Source organism: Rhinopithecus roxellana, chromosome 11, assembly GCF_007565055.1.
Source record: "Rhinopithecus roxellana isolate Shanxi Qingling chromosome 11, ASM756505v1, whole genome shotgun sequence".
Classification (NCBI taxonomy): Eukaryota; Metazoa; Chordata; class Mammalia; order Primates; family Cercopithecidae; genus Rhinopithecus; species Rhinopithecus roxellana.
In genome coordinates, this window is record NC_044559.1 from 76,352,777 (window position 1) to 76,369,431 (window position 16,655).

Below are 16,655 nucleotides of genomic sequence, written 5' to 3' on the forward strand. Positions count from 1 at the left end.
CATTCCCACCAGTGGTGTATTATGAGGGCTCCAGATTTCTCTCATTCTCATTCTCATCCTCAGCAACACTTGGTATTGTCTTTTTTTTTTTTTTTTTTTTTTTTTGCTTATTGATTCTAGCCATCCTAGTGGGTGTGAAGTGGTATCTCATTGTGGTTTTAATTTGCATTTCCCTAATGACTAATGATTTTGAGCCTCTGCCTCCAAAGATTTTTAGCTGTGACTCCTTAATGCATATATCTAGAAAGACACTGAGAATTAGTCCTCTCTTCCTTTCCTTCCACTGCCAAAACTGTTCACAGAGGCAGCTGTATGGCCACATATGTAGCACATTTTTGGGTGTTCCTTTAACACGATTATTTTTTCCCTAACGGATTTTTTTTCTTCCTCCTGAGTGTTTTCCCTTTCCAGCTTCCTGCCCTTTGAAACTGTTAAAAATTCTAATTTGTATAAAATACTAAAGTTTACACAGAAGCCACCTGTCTCTGTGGGTGGTTCAAGTTTTATAGGTTGTTTTTGGCACAGCCTGTTTTTAGGAAGGAGATATTCTACGCCACACACCTTGAGTATTTTAATACATGCCTAAACAACACAATTAGATTGACTTTACACAATTTTCTGCCAAGATGGTAATAAAGGGAAGCAAGGGGTTCAGGCAGGGGCTGGGGCACTAAGTCGCAGGCAGATGTGGATGGGCAGCTGGGGAGGAGTCATAAGCAGTCCTTAAATCCTGGTATGTTTTAAATTAGCTACACACTCTGCCTCCAGGATATCAGCAAACACATCCTGTCTGTGGAAACTGAAAGTTTAATAGGGGAAATAAATGTTGAGCTTGATGCAGAAGAGGTAGGAGGGGCCTGGTCCACCTGGTGGAGCTGAGAGGAGCAAGAACTCAGGCTGGAAATAGGGAAGGACACTGCAAAGGAGAGGTGGCGGGGACCCAGTTCCCAACCAGGGGCCAGAGGGCAGAGCCCAGGAGGTGATGGACGGCAGAGAGCACCGCCAAGGTCTGAGCTGAGCTAGGCACAGACCCTGGGCAAGGGTTTACTCTTCTGCTTGGAGAGTTCTGCAGCCCCTTGCAGGGGCCTGGGCTGAGACCAGTAAGTCAGATGGCCTGAACTGATGGCACTTAGATGGAGGAAAAGTGGCATGGCAGGGCAAGTCCCTTTGAGTTGGCCTGCTGCTCTGTCTCCCCGTACTTCTTTTTCTTCTTCTTTTTCTTTTTTTTTTTTAATTTGAGACGGAGTTTCACTCTTGTTGCCCAGGCTGGAGCGCAGTGGCGCAATCTCAGCTCACTGCAACCTCTGCCTCCCGGGTCAAGCGATTGTCCAGAGCCAGGATAGGTGTAGGAACACTCTTCCCAGGCTGTCTCGGTTTGGACAGCCATGAGCAGGGCATGCCCAGTGCTGTGGTGGCTCAGAGGTGGCTGGTCTGAACCCACTGTTTGTCAGAGCCCGCCCGTGGGCATGCCAGCATGGGGTTGCACACATCACGGCCATCTGCTCCCTGCTACCATCCCCAGGTTTATCCTGCTGACAACACAGGCAGCCTGCAAGAGAATCTGAGTGACTCCCCAGGAGGGGGCTGCTCAGTCATGGTTTCTGAGTTTTCTTTGTGTTGAGAGACAGCTGTAAAATGGTCAAGGAGAGGTCACTCCTGTGGTCTGGGGTGGGGATGGTGACTCCCTGTAAAGCCCAGGGACTCCAGCAGGCCTTGCCACCCTGGCCCCAGCACTCTCTATAGGAGACAGGCTGCTACCTGAGTCTGAAGGAAAGGGGACAAACCAGGGCCCATGGCCACTGGGGAGGGTCAGAGGCTGTGGCCTGGGCACCTGCAGTCCTGGGTTTTGTTACCTTCTCCGGGCCTTGGCTTCCTTGCCTGTGAAAGGCCAGGGGTGCTCTGGCCAGTCTCTGGGTCCTTCCTGTCTCCGCTCATGCTCGTGAAATGTCGCAGAGCAGAGGGAGGGAAAGGTGAGTGGAAAGAGAGGGGGCAGAATGAGGCTTAATGGGGAGTAGGACAGGGACAGCAGGAAGCTCCGGGTGGCAGAGACTTTTCCCCTGTAGTGCACTGGCAGGACCTCTCCAGAGCTGGTGGGCTGCACCCTGGCGTTCACCCCACTTTCCCTTTCCCGCTGTGGCCAACCCTAGGCTCCAGGCCACAGGCAGCCTCCTTGGCCCCAGCCACAACAAGGCCCTGTCCAGGTGGAGGTCAGCGCGGGTTTGCAGCCCTTGTTTCTCATAGCTGATCCGCCTGCTTTGGACAGGCACCTGGCCCAGAACCCTTTCATTTGCGACTGTAACCTCAAGTGGCTGGCAGACTTCCTGCGCACCAATCCCATCGAGACAAGTGGGGCCCGCTGTGCCAGTCCCCGGCGCCTCTCCAACAAACGCATCGGGCAGATCAAGAGCAAGAAGTTCCGGTGCTCAGGTACCTGCCTGCCTGCCCACCTGCCCACCTGCCTACCTGTCCACCTGCATACCTGCCCGCCTGCCCACCTGTTCACCTACCTGCCTCCCTACCAGCCTGCCTGCCTACCTGTCTGCTTGTCTGTCTGTCTTCAGCCTGCTCAGGGACCCCCTGATGTTTCCTGGATGGCTTCCACAAAGGTGTCTTTCATGACTGTGAATCCAGGCTGGAGGGTGTGGGCCCAAAATTCTAGACTTGATCTGAAAGGTAGTTCAGTCTCACCTCGTTTTATTGAGGCCTAGGGAAGAAGCAAGGCTTGCTGAAAGTCCCAGAGGGAGGCCTCAGGTTCCTCCACTTTCAGCCAGTTCTCTCTTATGCCTTTGTTGTCAAGTCTTTTAAGACACTCGGGAGGCCTGGGAACCCTCCTTGGTGAGCTAGGAGCCTCCTCCAGGCTTTGGGATGCAGAAACAGCCTTAGCAATTGTAGTCCACATGGCATCTGGCTGGGGACAGTGTGGGGCAGCTTCTGAGCCTAGATCCTGGTCAAGGACCTGACGCTACCTGTACCCCATCCCCACCTGTAAAGTTAGCACAGTCCCCACCGTGTGCCATTGCAAGTGGGAGCTCGATGGTTTTGGGACTCCTTGCAAAAGGTTTAATTGGATGCGACACCCCCAGCGTCAGCCTGGGCAAGGAACATGCGTGCTGTGTAGCTCACCCTTCTGCACAGGGACTGGGCACATGGGCTCCTCAGCCCTGTCTGGGGTGCCTTCAGCTGAGCAGTGGGGCTGGGGCCTGGGCTGTTACTACAGGTCCTGGCTGATTCCTGCATTGTGGTATTTCTGCTTCTCTCCCCAGCCAAAGAGCAGTACTTCATTCCAGGTAAGAGAGTGGGGGGAACCAAGGCCAGCCTGGTGGGAATGGTGGCAGTGGGTGGGCAGGCTGGGGGCCTTGGTTGACACAGACTGCTGGGAGCCTGCCCTGGGCCCCTCAGCCCCTGCCCCCACCCTCTCATGGCAGGCACAGAGGATTACCAGCTGAACAGCGAGTGCAACAGTGACGTGATCTGTCCCCACAAGTGCCGCTGTGAGGCCAGCGTGGTGGAGTGCTCCAGCCTGAAGCTCACCAAGATCCCTGAGCGCATCCCCCAGTCCACGGCCGAACTGTGAGGGTCCCCGCCTCCACCAGCCCTCCCCTGTCTCTAGCTACCACTAACCCTCCTTGGCCTACTCCAGGATTTTCTTGGTCCAGCCCTGTCTGGGGCTGAACCACTGGAGCCTTTGGCTCAGGACATACCAGCTGCTGGCTTGGGCAGGAAGAAACCTCACCCCTGCTGCCCTCTGCTTCATTCACAGCCCCCCTCACCCCTCAAAAGCAGATGCCAGTCTCTGGCACTCAGGGCAGGTCACCAGACTGAATCAGGGATGGCTTTTCTCAACGATGCATTTGTCTTCTTCTGGGGGCATGATTCCAAAACCCTTTGTTATTTTTATTCCTCTATCTAAAAATATGAATTTGTGTACACATATGTCTATGTGCATAGATGCCTGCAAGCATCTGTCATTTACGTCTGTAAATTTTTCGTGGCATTTTTAATGTTAAAAATATCCCCATTCATATCCTCTCCCGGTACTAGGCCCAGCCTTCCTTTCAATAGGATCAGTTTGCTTTGCCAGATAAATTCTTCCGGGAGTCTTCTCTGTTTGAGTCCCAAATATTCTCAGTTTGGAAGGGATTTGAAATGTCTATCATTTGTGAACGTGCAAGTTCATTCTTGCCTCTTACAGGCGATTGAATAACAATGAGATTTCCATCCTGGAGGCCACTGGGATGTTTAAAAAACTTACACATCTGAAGAAAATGTGAGTTACCCGTTGGCGAGAAGGCGTCTGTTGGGCTGCTGGCCGGGGATGGAGAAGGGAAATGCCAAGGTGGGGGCAGCTGCCACTGTGGGGGCCAGGGCTGTGTGCACGGGGGTGTTGCCTGCAGGAAGGGAGGGGCCTGAGCTCCTGGGTGCTGGCCACGTGTAATCCTCCCCCCCACCTCTTCTCCCAGCAACCTGAGCAACAATAAGGTGTCAGAAATTGAAGATGGGGCCTTCGAGGGCGCAGCCTCTGTGAGCGAGCTGCACCTGACTGCCAACCAGCTGGAGTCCATCCGGAGCGGCATGTTCCGGGGTCTGGATGGCTTGAGGACCCTGTGAGTGTGCAGGACTGGGGAGCAGGGTGGGCCAGCTGCAGGAGGTAGGTGAAGCCAAGGGAAAGGAAGAGAGAAGCTGGAGGGGCCCCTCCCCTGGGCCCAGCTTGCAGGCAGATGGGGAGAACTGAGGATCCTGACCGTGTTGGGACAGGTAATCAAGTGTTGGTGACTTTATGGTGAGGCCTGTTCTCTTGTACCCTGGGGCATGGGGCCGATGCCTGGTTGGCATCAAGGGATGGAGACATGTGGGCCCTCCTAGAGGTCCCGTCCCATTGCCCTCTGGTCAGGCTGCAAGAGCACAGCATGAGTTCAGGAGTGGCTGGCACTACTGCAGGCAGGAGGGGCTAGATGACCTTGCCAGGGTGACTTAGTGGGTGTAGATGGGGGAGCAGTGATGTTGCACTGTCTCTGAGATGCTGGGATCCCATAACCCCCAGCCCAGCCTGAGCTGACCAAAATCTGGAGCTCAGTGGGATCCTGGGGTCACCTACTCCTCCATGATGCAGGACACCCCCTCCATCTGCCCCAGCAGAGCTGGCTCTTCAGATGATCCTATGGGTGTGCAGCGTGTCCCACAGACAGGGCAGTCCATCAGATCTCCCACAGAGATGGAAATGTTTCATGTCTACGCTGTCCAGACCAGCCACCTCATGTGGCTGTGGAGCAGTTGAAATATGGCTAGTGCTACTGAGGCACAGAATTTTGAATTTCATTTTATTTTAATGCATTTAAATCTAAATAGCTACATGTGGCTAGTGGCTACCATATTGGACACCACAGCTCTAGGAAGCCACTTGCCCGGGTGTAAGTCCCAAATCTGCAGCAGGATATTTGTCTCTGAGCACGTATCATGGACATTTTAGAAGTAGATGAATGTGTGACGGGACTCCCTGTGGATTTTTGTTCCTTTATTTTACAAAAAGCAAGTTTTATTATGCACTATGTTTTGCAGCTTGCTGTTTTCACCTGTGAATATAGCTTTGCCATCTTTCCAGGCTGTTCCTACAGGCTGCCTCATTTTTCTTTAAGCTTACCTAGTATTCCTTAAATGTGGGCATGGGGGCTGTCTAGTCAGCTGCATTCTTTCCAAGGAAAATAGGACAGAGGAGAAGAGAAGGGCCCATACTCCATCACTATCCAGAAATGGCCACTGTTAAATGTTGGTATAAACAACTGTCTTTCCAGTCTTTTACATATCTCTAAACCTGCATATGCATACATGTGCACACACGTATGTGTGCATACATGCACGCATACAGAAATATTCTAATGGAATAGTACATTTTATTTAGTAACCTGCTTTTTCCTTAAACTTAATATGAGCACTGTTACATATTAAAATTTTTTTCCATTCTACATTTAATTCCTAATACAAAAAAAGTATTCTGCATCAATTTGAATGACTAGGTATTACATGATTATTGGCAAAGTAGGCTGTTTCTATTTTGTTTTTTATAAGCAGTGTTGTATTGATACCTGCCTTAGTGAGTTCAGGCTGCTACAACAAAGTGCCACAGATGGGAGTTTTATAGACAACAGAAGTTCTAGAGGCTGGAAATCTGAGACGAGGGTGCCAGCATGGACGGGTTCTGGTGAGGGCCCTCTTCTGCGTTGCAGACTTCTGACTTCTCATTGTGTCCTCACATGGTAGAAAGAGGGCAAGAGAGCTCTCTGGGATCTCCTTGATAAGGGCACTGACTCCGTTCATGAGGGCTCCACCCTTATGACCTCATCACCTCCCAAAGACCCCCCATCCTAATCCCATCACATTGGGGATTAGGACTTCAACATAGGGATTGGAGTGGAACACATTCATTCTGTGACAATATCTTTATTGTGAAGTTCATGGATAATGCATGATGATACTCTTGTTAGGAATTCCTAAAGATGGAGTAGTCCGGTGAAAACATAAAGTGTTTTAGGGATTTTGATACATCTCACCAAATGCACTTCCAGGGGGCTACAAAGGCATCTCTCTCCTGCCAGTGTGTGGAAGTGCCCAGTCACTCAGACTGTCACAGATCCTGAACGTCATTATTATTATTATTATATTTTTCATTCTTTTTCAATTTGGCAGGCAAAAAATCAATATTGCTTAAATGTCTTTCATTAGTAGTAACATTGAACATTTTTGTGAATGTTGGTAAACCATTTTAATTTCTTTTGTGAGTTGGCTATTCTGTGTTGGCTTGGTTTTTGTTTTTACTTTTGGTTGAGAAGTGAAATTGAGCTGGGTTTTCGTTGTTATTGTTGTTGTTGTTGTTGTTGTTTAGGGAGACAGGGTCTCACTCTGTTTCCCAGGCAGCTGGGGTGCAGTAGTGCCATTATAGCTTACTATAACCTTGAACTCCTGGGCTCAAGAGATCCTCCCGCCTCAACCTCCCAAGCAGCTGGGACTACAAGTGCACACCACCATGCCTGGCTAAGTTTTACATTTTTCTGTAGAGAGAAGGTCTCACTATATTGCCCAGGCTGGTCTCAAACTCCTGGTTTCAAGTAATCCTTGGCCTCCCAAAGTGCTGGTTTTACAGGCATGAGCCACTGCATCAGGCTTGGGCTAGGTTTTTGAAGATGAGCAGCAGTTTTCCCAGATGTAGATGAGGAAAAAGAGTATTCTAGAGAACTGTCACAGCCGTGTAGCAGGCTGAGGGCTGGTCCATCTCTGGGGAGGCAGGCAGGTGCCAGGGCTGAGATGGTCCGGGTCTGGATGGACATGATCTCAGATCACAGTAAGGGGCTGAGATGGTCCGGGTCTGGGTGGACATGGTCTCAGATCGAGTAAGGAGTTTGAGCATGACTCTGTGGGCAGTTTGGAGGCCGTTAGTGGACTTGAAGCTGGAGAGTGATATGATGGATTAGGTTTTAGGAAGTCTCCTGGGCACTGATATGGAGCGTGGCCTAAAGACGGGCAGGAACTCTGGTCACCCAGGGCGTGGAGGCGAGGCCAGCATGGGGGCCGGGACAATGGCAGCGAGAGAGGGAGACAGAGCCTCGAGGTTTCTCAGAGGCAGGGCGGGTGTCTGGAGTGGGCACAGGTGTGTAGAACTCGCCTCACCTGACCGGGGCCTGACTGGCATGGGTTCCTGGCTCTGTGGCTCGGGGTCTATGGAGGAGAGCTGTGAACTAGCCACGGTGGCTGACGCTGCATGGCTCAGGTGGGCGGCTGGCAGGCCTGCGAGGGCCCCTTCCCCTCCCCCGCTCCTCCCCAGGATGCTGCGGAACAACCGCGTCAGCTGCATCCACAACGACAGTTTCACGGGCCTGCGCAACGTCCGGCTCCTCTCGCTCTACGACAACCAGATCACCACCGTGTCCCCAGGGGCCTTCGACACCCTCCAGTCCCTCTCCACGCTGTGAGTCCGGCCTCCAGGACCGGCGGGCGGGGGCTCTGGAAGCAACTGTCCCAAGGGCGTGGTCCTCTCGGGCAGCCCCTTTGAAAGCGCTCACCCCGGAGGTTCTGGGTCTTCGTGGTTTGCTGAAACGTGGGTTCCACATTTCGAGGTCTCCCTCCGGTCCTGAGAGCCAGTCCTCTTGGTGACGGGTGGTGGTCTGGGAGACAGTGCCATGTGGCCGTGTGGCCGTGGTGGACAAGAGGGGTTTGCTGGGACCACTGAGAGGGGCCGAGTGTCTCCATGGCCACCTGGCCTGCCTCTTCCAGGAACCTCCTGGCCAACCCTTTCAACTGCAACTGCCAGCTGGCCTGGCTGGGGGGCTGGCTACGGAAGCGCAAGATCGTGACGGGGAACCCGCGATGCCAGAACCCTGACTTCTTGCGGCAGATTCCCCTGCAGGACGTGGCCTTCCCTGACTTCAGGTGTGAGGAAGGTAATTTGTGGCCCCCCGGTGGCGAGGGAGAGGGAGCCCTGGGTCCAGCCAGTGGGGTGGGGCAGGTTAGGAAGATGGGGGTGGACAGGCAGCACCCCCTGGCATGCCCTTGAGGGGAGAGGTTTGGTGGGGAGGGGAGGCCCTGTTTTCAGGAGAGGCAAGGAGACGCCCCTGCCTGGTGGTGTCTTTGTGTGGTTATAAGAGCAATAAAGTTCCTATCCTTAAAAAATGGGAAAATATGGATAAAAGAAGGAAATAAACTTTACCTCTTATCCTATTGCTCAGAGAAAACAGTTCCTGTTTTAGTGTAGTTTATTTCTGTAATTTTGGTGAACTCAGACCTGCCTTTTGACTGTCCCTAAGTGCTCTAGACTCATGGGGTCACCTTATCTTAATATGCAATGGAACCCTTTTAAATCCCCCTCCCCTGTATGTAGGAAACCCTAGTCACTCTGCTCCAATGCCCTGTTTCCTGGGACTTCTCAGGGTAGCCCCATCCCTCATTTTATCCCCACAGCGCCAAGCACAGAAGGTCACTGTAGGAAGCAGATTTTTCTCAGTGCAGCCATCCTGTCCTTAGCATCTCTCAGCACCCTGCCGCAGGGAATTTCTCCCTGGCTCACCTCAGCTTCCAGCTCCCTTCTCCGCTTCTAGGTGCTAAGTTGCCTCCCTTCTCCCTGGTCTCTCCCTTTCTTGCCCTCTACCCCCCACCCCCAATAGCCCACTCCAGTGGCAGCTCCACTCTCAGCTGGCCCGGCCAGGCCACGTGGCAGTGGGGAGCTTTGATTTTCACCCCAAGAAACACCATCAGGGTATTTTTCTAAACAAAAGTAATGAATTTTCTAAGAATACTTTTGCTTCCGACTTCTAAAATTAAAAAAAGGCTCTGTACTATTTACATATATCTTTTATTAATTCATACAATAATAGCTTGCAAATCTTTTTACAAAATTCTGATTTGTTTAAAACCTAACTATGTATTTGGGGCATTTTCTCATGCCATTAACTATCCTTTGGAAGCATTATTTTTTCCAATATACAGTTTCCTTTTATCATTCTTATTACAAAAGAAATGCATCCTCATTCCTTAAAAACAACAACAACCAAGGACAACCAGAAGGAGGATTAAAAAAAGTTACTGACAGGCCAGGTTCAGAGGCTCATGCCTGTAATTCCAGCACTTTGGGAGGCTGAGGCGGGTAGATCCCTGAGGTCAGGAGTTCAAGACCAGCTTGGCCAACATGGTGAAACCCTTTCTCTACTAAAAATACAAAAATTAGCCAGGCATGGTGGCGCATGCCTATAGTCCCAGCTACTTGGGAGGCTGAGGCAGGAGAATCTTTAGAATTCAGGAGGTGGAGGCTGCAGTGAGCTGAGACTGCACCGTTGCACTCCAGCCTGGGCAACAGAATGAGAATCTGTCTCAAAAAAAAAAAAAAAATTACTGATGTGCCCACTACCCCCCCAGCCCCCATGCTCCAACTCTGGATAACTCCTGTCGACATTTGCTATGTGGCTTTCCAGATCTTTGCTGTGTGCTCACGTGCACGAGTGTGGCACACAAAGGATCTTGCAGGGCCACCTGTGAAAACCACTATCTGGAAGGCACCACAATTGATGTAAGCAGCCCCTGCTGCTGGGCATTCAGACAACCTCCCCAGTCCCACTCCAAGGCATCGTGCTGCCAGGAGCACCCTTCTAGATGCTTCCTACATATATATTCTACTCCCCGCTAGAACAGCTTCCTAGAGGTGAAAGGATGTGAATATTTCTAAGATGTTGCTGCTGAGAACCTGGTGGCCAATGGAGCAGGTTCTGGAGGCAGGCTGCTTGCTCCAGGCTGGGGCAAGTTTCTGAACCACTCTGTCCTTAGTTTCCTCATTGCTCCAATGGGCTGATAGTAACACATTCACTAGAGAGCTGTTCTGAGGACTCAGTGACTTCACCCTTATCATGTGGGGACTGCATAACTGATGGTCACTGTCACCGGGGAGCATGTGCTACCAGCATCCCAGTGTCCTCAAGAACTCTGACCGTGGTGATATTATCATCTCTCGGACACCCAATCAGCAGAAAGGAAGGCACAGATTTATTGAATAGATGAATGAATCAATGAAGGGATGGTGTGGTATCAAGGGCTCAGATTTTGCTTCAGCCAGACCTGGGCTCAGACTCTGCATTGCCTTGGACCAACTTTATGAGTCAAGCAAGTTGCCTAACGTCTCAGTAAAATGGAAATTCATCCACTTGTTCATTCATTCACTCAACTCATGTGTTTTGAGGGCTGCTGCGTGCCAGGCACTGCACTAGGCACTGGGCTCTATCAATGAAAAAAGAGGAGAAAAGAGGCCTAGGTCTCCGTCCTCCTCATGCCTGCATTCTAGGGGCAAGGCTGCACCCCTGACTGCACTGTTGAGGAGACAATGTCGATCCGGTGCCCGGAGTAGCAGGCACTCCAGGGATGGGATGGTGTGCGGGCCATCCTCCTGCACTACTTCGACCAGGTCCACTTTGAGTCTGAGGAGAAAGAGATCAACTGAAGACCTATTTTAACCTCAAAACTGCTCTGGGGGCCTCAGTCCTAGTGGTGGTGGTGGCTTGGGGGGAGGTGTGGTGCAGAGACTGGCTGATGGCAAAGGTAGTGTCAGAGGGATCTTCTGTTCTGAGAGACCCCAGAGCATGGCCCCGACTATAGGAGGCCCTACAGCAGCTCGTCCCCTTTCCTGACAGGGACTTTGTGCCTTCTTCCCTAGGCCAGGAGGAGGGGGGCTGCTTGCCCCGCCCGCAGTGCCCACAGGAGTGTGCCTGCCTGGACACCGTGGTCCGATGCAGCAACAAGCACCTGCGGGCCCTGCCCAAGGGCATTCCCAAGAATGTCACAGAACTGTGAGTAGCTCAAGGCCTTGCCCCCTTCAGGGGGGTCCACCGGACGGGGACAGTGGGGACATTTCCTGAGGGGCTGGGGCCTGGCAGTGGGAGGAGGAGGTGACCAAGGGCAGGCATTAGCTGACTAGGAGCTGGAGTTGGGGCTTTGCAGAAAACACTGCCTCCAGGAAGGCTTTGAGCTTCTCTTTGATTTCCCCTCTGCGGTCACCTGATATCACATGGCAGCGAATACTTCCTCCCTTTAAGCTCTGCCTTTAAAATAAGGAAAACATTGCTTTCCCACCTATCATTGTCTCACGCTCCTGTGTCGTGAAGACTTACAAATGTGATTTTTGTACCAGCAGTGTAATGTTCTTCACAGGAATCTGCTATGATCCAGATAACAAACCCCCTTTTGTTGCATATTTAAGTTGTTTCCAATTTCTTTTACTGTCATAAATAGAACCAATGCTAATACCCCTTCACTGAAATCGCCAAAGAGCGGTGCGTTTTTAGGACTCTTGCTGCCTTTTGCCTGATGGTCTTCCAAGAAAATCTGTTTCCTTTGCACTCCCATTGACAGTGTGGGAAGGCGGCCTTCTTGCTTCCCTGGGTCAGCACTGAGTATGGTGGTGCTGAAATCCTGGCTGATTGGTATTTGGTATCTGAGTGCATGTGGAGGATTGGACATAGATGCATTTGACAAACAGGGATGGAGACCGGGACCTCTTCAGCAGACACCTCCCGATGAAAGGCTCTGGCCAGCTCCTGACCTCTGACCTCTTCCTGTGCCCTGGGGTCGATCCCTCCAGGCCTCCAAAGCTGAGCTTTTCTCCCCCACTCCCGCCACCAGTGATGAAGCTTTCATTTGTTGTTTCTTGTATTACCAGCAAGGCTGGCCTTTTCTTCACAAGCACATCAACCACTATGGGCCTTTTCCTGGGCCCGGCCTGCCCCATCTTCACCCTGTTTTCTACTGCAGAGTTAGTGTCCTACAGACCTCATGAGTCCTTGTTTTCTCCTTAGAGTCTCCTAGCAGCCCTGAGAATAATGGGATGGGTGGGGTAGCCTACTTTCTTTGACTGAAGATGCTGAAGTTCAGAGCTTGCGAAAATCTTTTAACTTCTCTAAACCTCAGTTTTGTCATCTGTGAAATGGGACTACTTGGGTATATGGACAAGGGCTGCTTCAAGGATCAAATGAGATGGGTGGGAAGTCAGTTTGTATGATGCAGAGCGAGGGGTAAGGATGAGCACAGCCCTGCTTTTGCTCCTCTCTGGGGCTTTTGGGAAGTGGGGGAGAGCTGTCCTGCATGCTGTAGTTATTGGGGGTGTGGGGGGTTCCTGTGCTGGAGTCCAGCTTGGCTCAGCACCTGGCATTGGGCCACTGCTTAGCAACCTTCAGGCTGGAGGCATGAATGGTCAATGATGAAGGGAAGAGGGGGAGGTTCAGAGCATCTTGAATCCCAAGCTCTATCCTGTAGAAATGGGAACCTTGGGAATCTTAGGGCTTAGGAGGATTTTGGTGGGCTTGGTTTTAAGGACAGTGACTTGGATAGCAGTGAGTAGAGTGGAGGCCAGAAGCGAGGTCCAAGGTGCAGAGAACAGACAGAAGAGACTGCAACAGGAGCCCGGGCATGGGTGGTGGTGTACAGTCGGCGGGTGGCATGACAGTGCAATGAAAGGAGGCCGTGAGAGAGCCACGGTGGCACTGGCTGCAGAGCGAGGTGGAGAAGTGACATCAGGGCACAGAGCCTGGAAGGCAGGACGGCACAGGGGTGCTGATGGAATGAGGGAAACTGATTGGGCAGTCTGGCTGTGAATCAGCTTCACAGCCCATGCCAGCAGGTGGAGAGGGAGCCCTGGGAGCTGCCAGGGCCCAGTAACATGCATTTCAGATCTATTTGGCCAGGAAAAGAGCAGAGCAGGGAGGGGAAGGTAGGGGCTCAGGGAGTGTCCATGGACAAGGAGGAAGCTGGGAGGGTGAGAAGGGAAGTGAGAAGGGAACCAAGAGAGGCCATGTGACTCTTGGCTTTTTACCAAGTCCTTTGGGTGGCACCTTCCCAAATGGCTTCAACGATGTACATATTTTCTCCTCCTATAAGCAATTCTGGGCCCATCGTGTGGCCTGTGTGGAGGGGAGGAAATGAGAGAGAAGTCCCTGGCTGCAGGGAAGGCTGTCCCCAGCGTGGGGCACCACCAGAGGTGGAGATGGGCACTAACACCGCTGCGTTCTCTCTGCAGCTATTTGGACGGGAACCAGTTCACGCTGGTTCCAGGACAGCTGTCTACCTTCAAGTACCTGCAGCTCGTGTAAGTATCCAGGCCGCTTGAGGACAGGAGGGCCTTTGGCATCTAACCGTCAGGACTCTGGCTTTCCTGGAATTTCCTACAGACCTCACTTCTGGGCAGATTCCGCTTTTTTCCTTTCCCTGCTCCCCTCTGGAAACAGCTGTGCCTAGAGCTGTTTTGCCACCTAGTGGCCATCATTGGCAATTACATAGTTCCAGGGCCTGTTGGGTTGGACCTGCCTCCTCCTCCTGCCCAGGCCATCTCCCCAAAGCTCTCTTGAGGCTGGTCGTGACTGTTAAGAGGGGTTATCCTGGTCGGGTGCTGTGGCTCACGCCTGTAATCCCAGCACTTTGGGAGGCCGAGGCAGGCGGATAACCTCTCGAACTCACGTTGGAGTTCAAGACCAGCCTGACCAACATGGAGAAGCCCCATCTTTACTAAAAATACAAAATTGGCCGGGCACGGTGGCACATGCCTGTAATCCCAGCTACTTGGGAGGCTGAGGCAGGAGAACAGCTTGAATCCGGGAGGTAGAAGTTGCAGTGAGCTGAGATTGCGCCATTGCACTCAGCCTGGGCAACAAGACACACACACACACACACACACACACACACACACACACACACACACACAAGGAGGGGTTATTCTTGCAAGGTTAGGATCCAGGAGAAGCGGAGGGTGATGGAAGGCTTCTCGGTCCAGCTCAGCTCTCAAACCAAGTATAAACTATGGTAGCTGCAAATACATACCTGTAACTAAGTTTTTCTTTAGGCTACACCTCTGCTTTTCTGTTATTTCCGCCTTTGACCCTTTCTACTCCATGGAAATATACAAAATGAGCCTGAGGATAATAAGTTCAGCCCCTTTTAGTTTTCTAACCCACTTAACTCCTCACTTCAATTGTCTTTATCTGCTCCTTGGCCAGATTATACCAAAAAGAAGTCCAGAGAACATTCCATGTTAGTGTAGTTTGGAGCAGTGCCACTCCAAGTGCAATCTACGGGCCCATCAGTCCCAGAACTGTTTGTAATGGGTTTGTAATTAGATAAGGTGCTTACACTAGAATCTAAATCAATGTATTGCTTCCTCCGTTGAGAAAGTCTTGCTATTGAAACAATGTTCGCTAAAGTAAGCTATGTGTGGTGACCGGATCTTGGCTCAAGTTTCTTTTTTCTTTCTTTTTTTTTTTGAGACGGAGTCTCGCTCTGTCGTCTAGGCTGGAGTGCAGTGGCACGATCTCTGCTCACTGCAAGCTCCGCCTCCCGGGTTCACGCCATTCTCCTGCCTCAGCCTCCTGAATAGCTGGGTCTACAGGTGCCCACCACCACACCAAGCTAATTTTTTGTATTTTTAGTAGAGATGGGGTTTCACCATGTTAGCCAGGATGGTCTCGATCTCCTGACCTTGTGATCCACCCGCCTCGGCCTCCCAAAGTGCTGGGATTACAGGCGTGAGCCACTGCGCCCGGCCAAGGCCCAAGTTTCTTATTGTGGGTTGGTGAAATTTACTTCAAGGACTGGCTACTTTGAGCGGCTCTGGCTTACAGGATTTTGAAACTCCAATTTATCTGTTTTTGCTTAATGACCTGACCAATGTATGTTGAACATTCCAATGGGAGGGGTGGAGAGGGGATGGAGTAGTGTGATTCAGTGGCTGGTGTCAGAGTGCTTTGAGCCAGTGAAACTGCCTCTTGGGGGCTGTGCCACCTCCTCATCACAGGGAACGACCACAAAGTGTGTTGAACATTCAGTAGAGCACTTACATATATCTCCAAAGACAGTGGAATGATTTGGAATTAGATTAGAGGAACGTTCAGGAGGAGAAGATGAAGGCAGGGCACATCATTGCATTTTCTAAATGTTTCCTGAGTGCATGAAGTGGGCAGATGTGAAGGCCCCGAAGTCATGGCCACCTCTCCAGACTGTCATGGTTTAGGGAGGATACGGGGGAGGGGAGGGAGCACATAAGGGTTCCAACAGAGGTCAATGCCGATTAGGGCTGTGGCTCAAGGAGGATGTGATCAACTCATGGAGGGGGCTGGTGGGGAGGGCATCTTGGAACACGAGTTCGAGTTCACTGGTGGGCAGAGGGAATAAGCTGTCTGGGGGCACAGAGTGTAGTCTGCTCAGAGAACTTCAAGAAACTTAGTGAATCCTAAGCCTGGGAAGCCTTCCGGGCGGGAAGCAGAGGGGCGGGGGGCAGGGACCAGACCCAGGAGTGCCAGGTGGCCAGCTAGAGGGCCTGGAGTCCACATGCTAGGCACGTGGGTACCACTGTGGGGTTTCAGTGGGGAAGTGGCTTCGTCAGCTTTGCGTCATAGAGAGATTGCTGTGGTGCCACCCTCATGGCAGATGGATCAAAAGGGCAAAGCAGTGGGTGAGAGATGAGGTCAGAATCCAGGCAGGAGCCTGAGAGAGAGGACGCTGGCTCAGGAGGAGGGCACGTCGTGAGAGGTTACCAGGGCCACCAGCCAGGGGCGGATCAGATGGGTGGGACGAGAGGGCAGACGTGTGGGCAGGCGGCATTATGGAGCTGGAGCCTGGGGGACGGGGCGTGGTGGGGAGCACAAGATGTGGACGGAGTTTGAGTGTCTGTGGGCATCAGGAGGAGGAGTTCATGAGAGGACAGGCTGGGGCCATGGAAAGGGGGCGCTGCCAGCACAGGGGCGTCCGCAAGGGCACCCAGATTGAACTAAAAGGGGCATAGATGGGGTTTAGCGATCCCCATGCCTCTGGGCTGAGTACGAAGGAAGCTTCTACCAGAGACTGAGGAGGCACAGCCAAAGGCCCCCGAAGACAGTCGGGAGTGGAGGAAAGTGGGTGGCGGGAGTTTTGAGAAGAGGAGAAGGGCGGTCAGTTGTGTCAGATGCCTCAGGTGACGCGGAGAGGCCACGGCAGCATCCTGGGCTTGGGGCCAGTGGATCGGCTCTGAATCTGGCTCTGCCTCTGACCAGCTGGTGACCCTTCAAGAGTCACGGATCCCGCTGAGACTCTGGGTCTTTGTCAAACGGGGCTGCCCTCTCCCTGATAGGACTACCTCGCAGGGAGGGCTTCTGAACCGGCCCGCCTAA

General features: G+C 52.1%; 1 protein-coding gene across 2 annotated transcripts in view; it reads left to right on the plus strand.

The window, feature by feature from the left end:
* The window catches only part of SLIT1 (slit guidance ligand 1), a 189,513-nt gene that overhangs the window by 136,084 nt on the left and 36,774 nt on the right, over window positions 1–16,655 (plus strand). For both annotated transcript variants that reach the window (XM_010389575.2, XM_010389576.2), the window contains exons 14-22: window positions 2,264–2,427; window positions 3,264–3,287; window positions 3,426–3,570; window positions 4,193–4,267; window positions 4,461–4,604; window positions 7,814–7,957; window positions 8,263–8,429; window positions 11,183–11,315; window positions 13,538–13,606. In XM_010389575.2, the coding sequence (XP_010387877.1) occupies window positions 2,264–2,427; window positions 3,264–3,287; window positions 3,426–3,570; window positions 4,193–4,267; window positions 4,461–4,604; window positions 7,814–7,957; window positions 8,263–8,429; window positions 11,183–11,315; window positions 13,538–13,606 (1,065 nt within the window). The remainder of the gene's footprint in view (window positions 1–2,263; window positions 2,428–3,263; window positions 3,288–3,425; window positions 3,571–4,192; window positions 4,268–4,460; window positions 4,605–7,813; window positions 7,958–8,262; window positions 8,430–11,182; window positions 11,316–13,537; window positions 13,607–16,655) is intronic.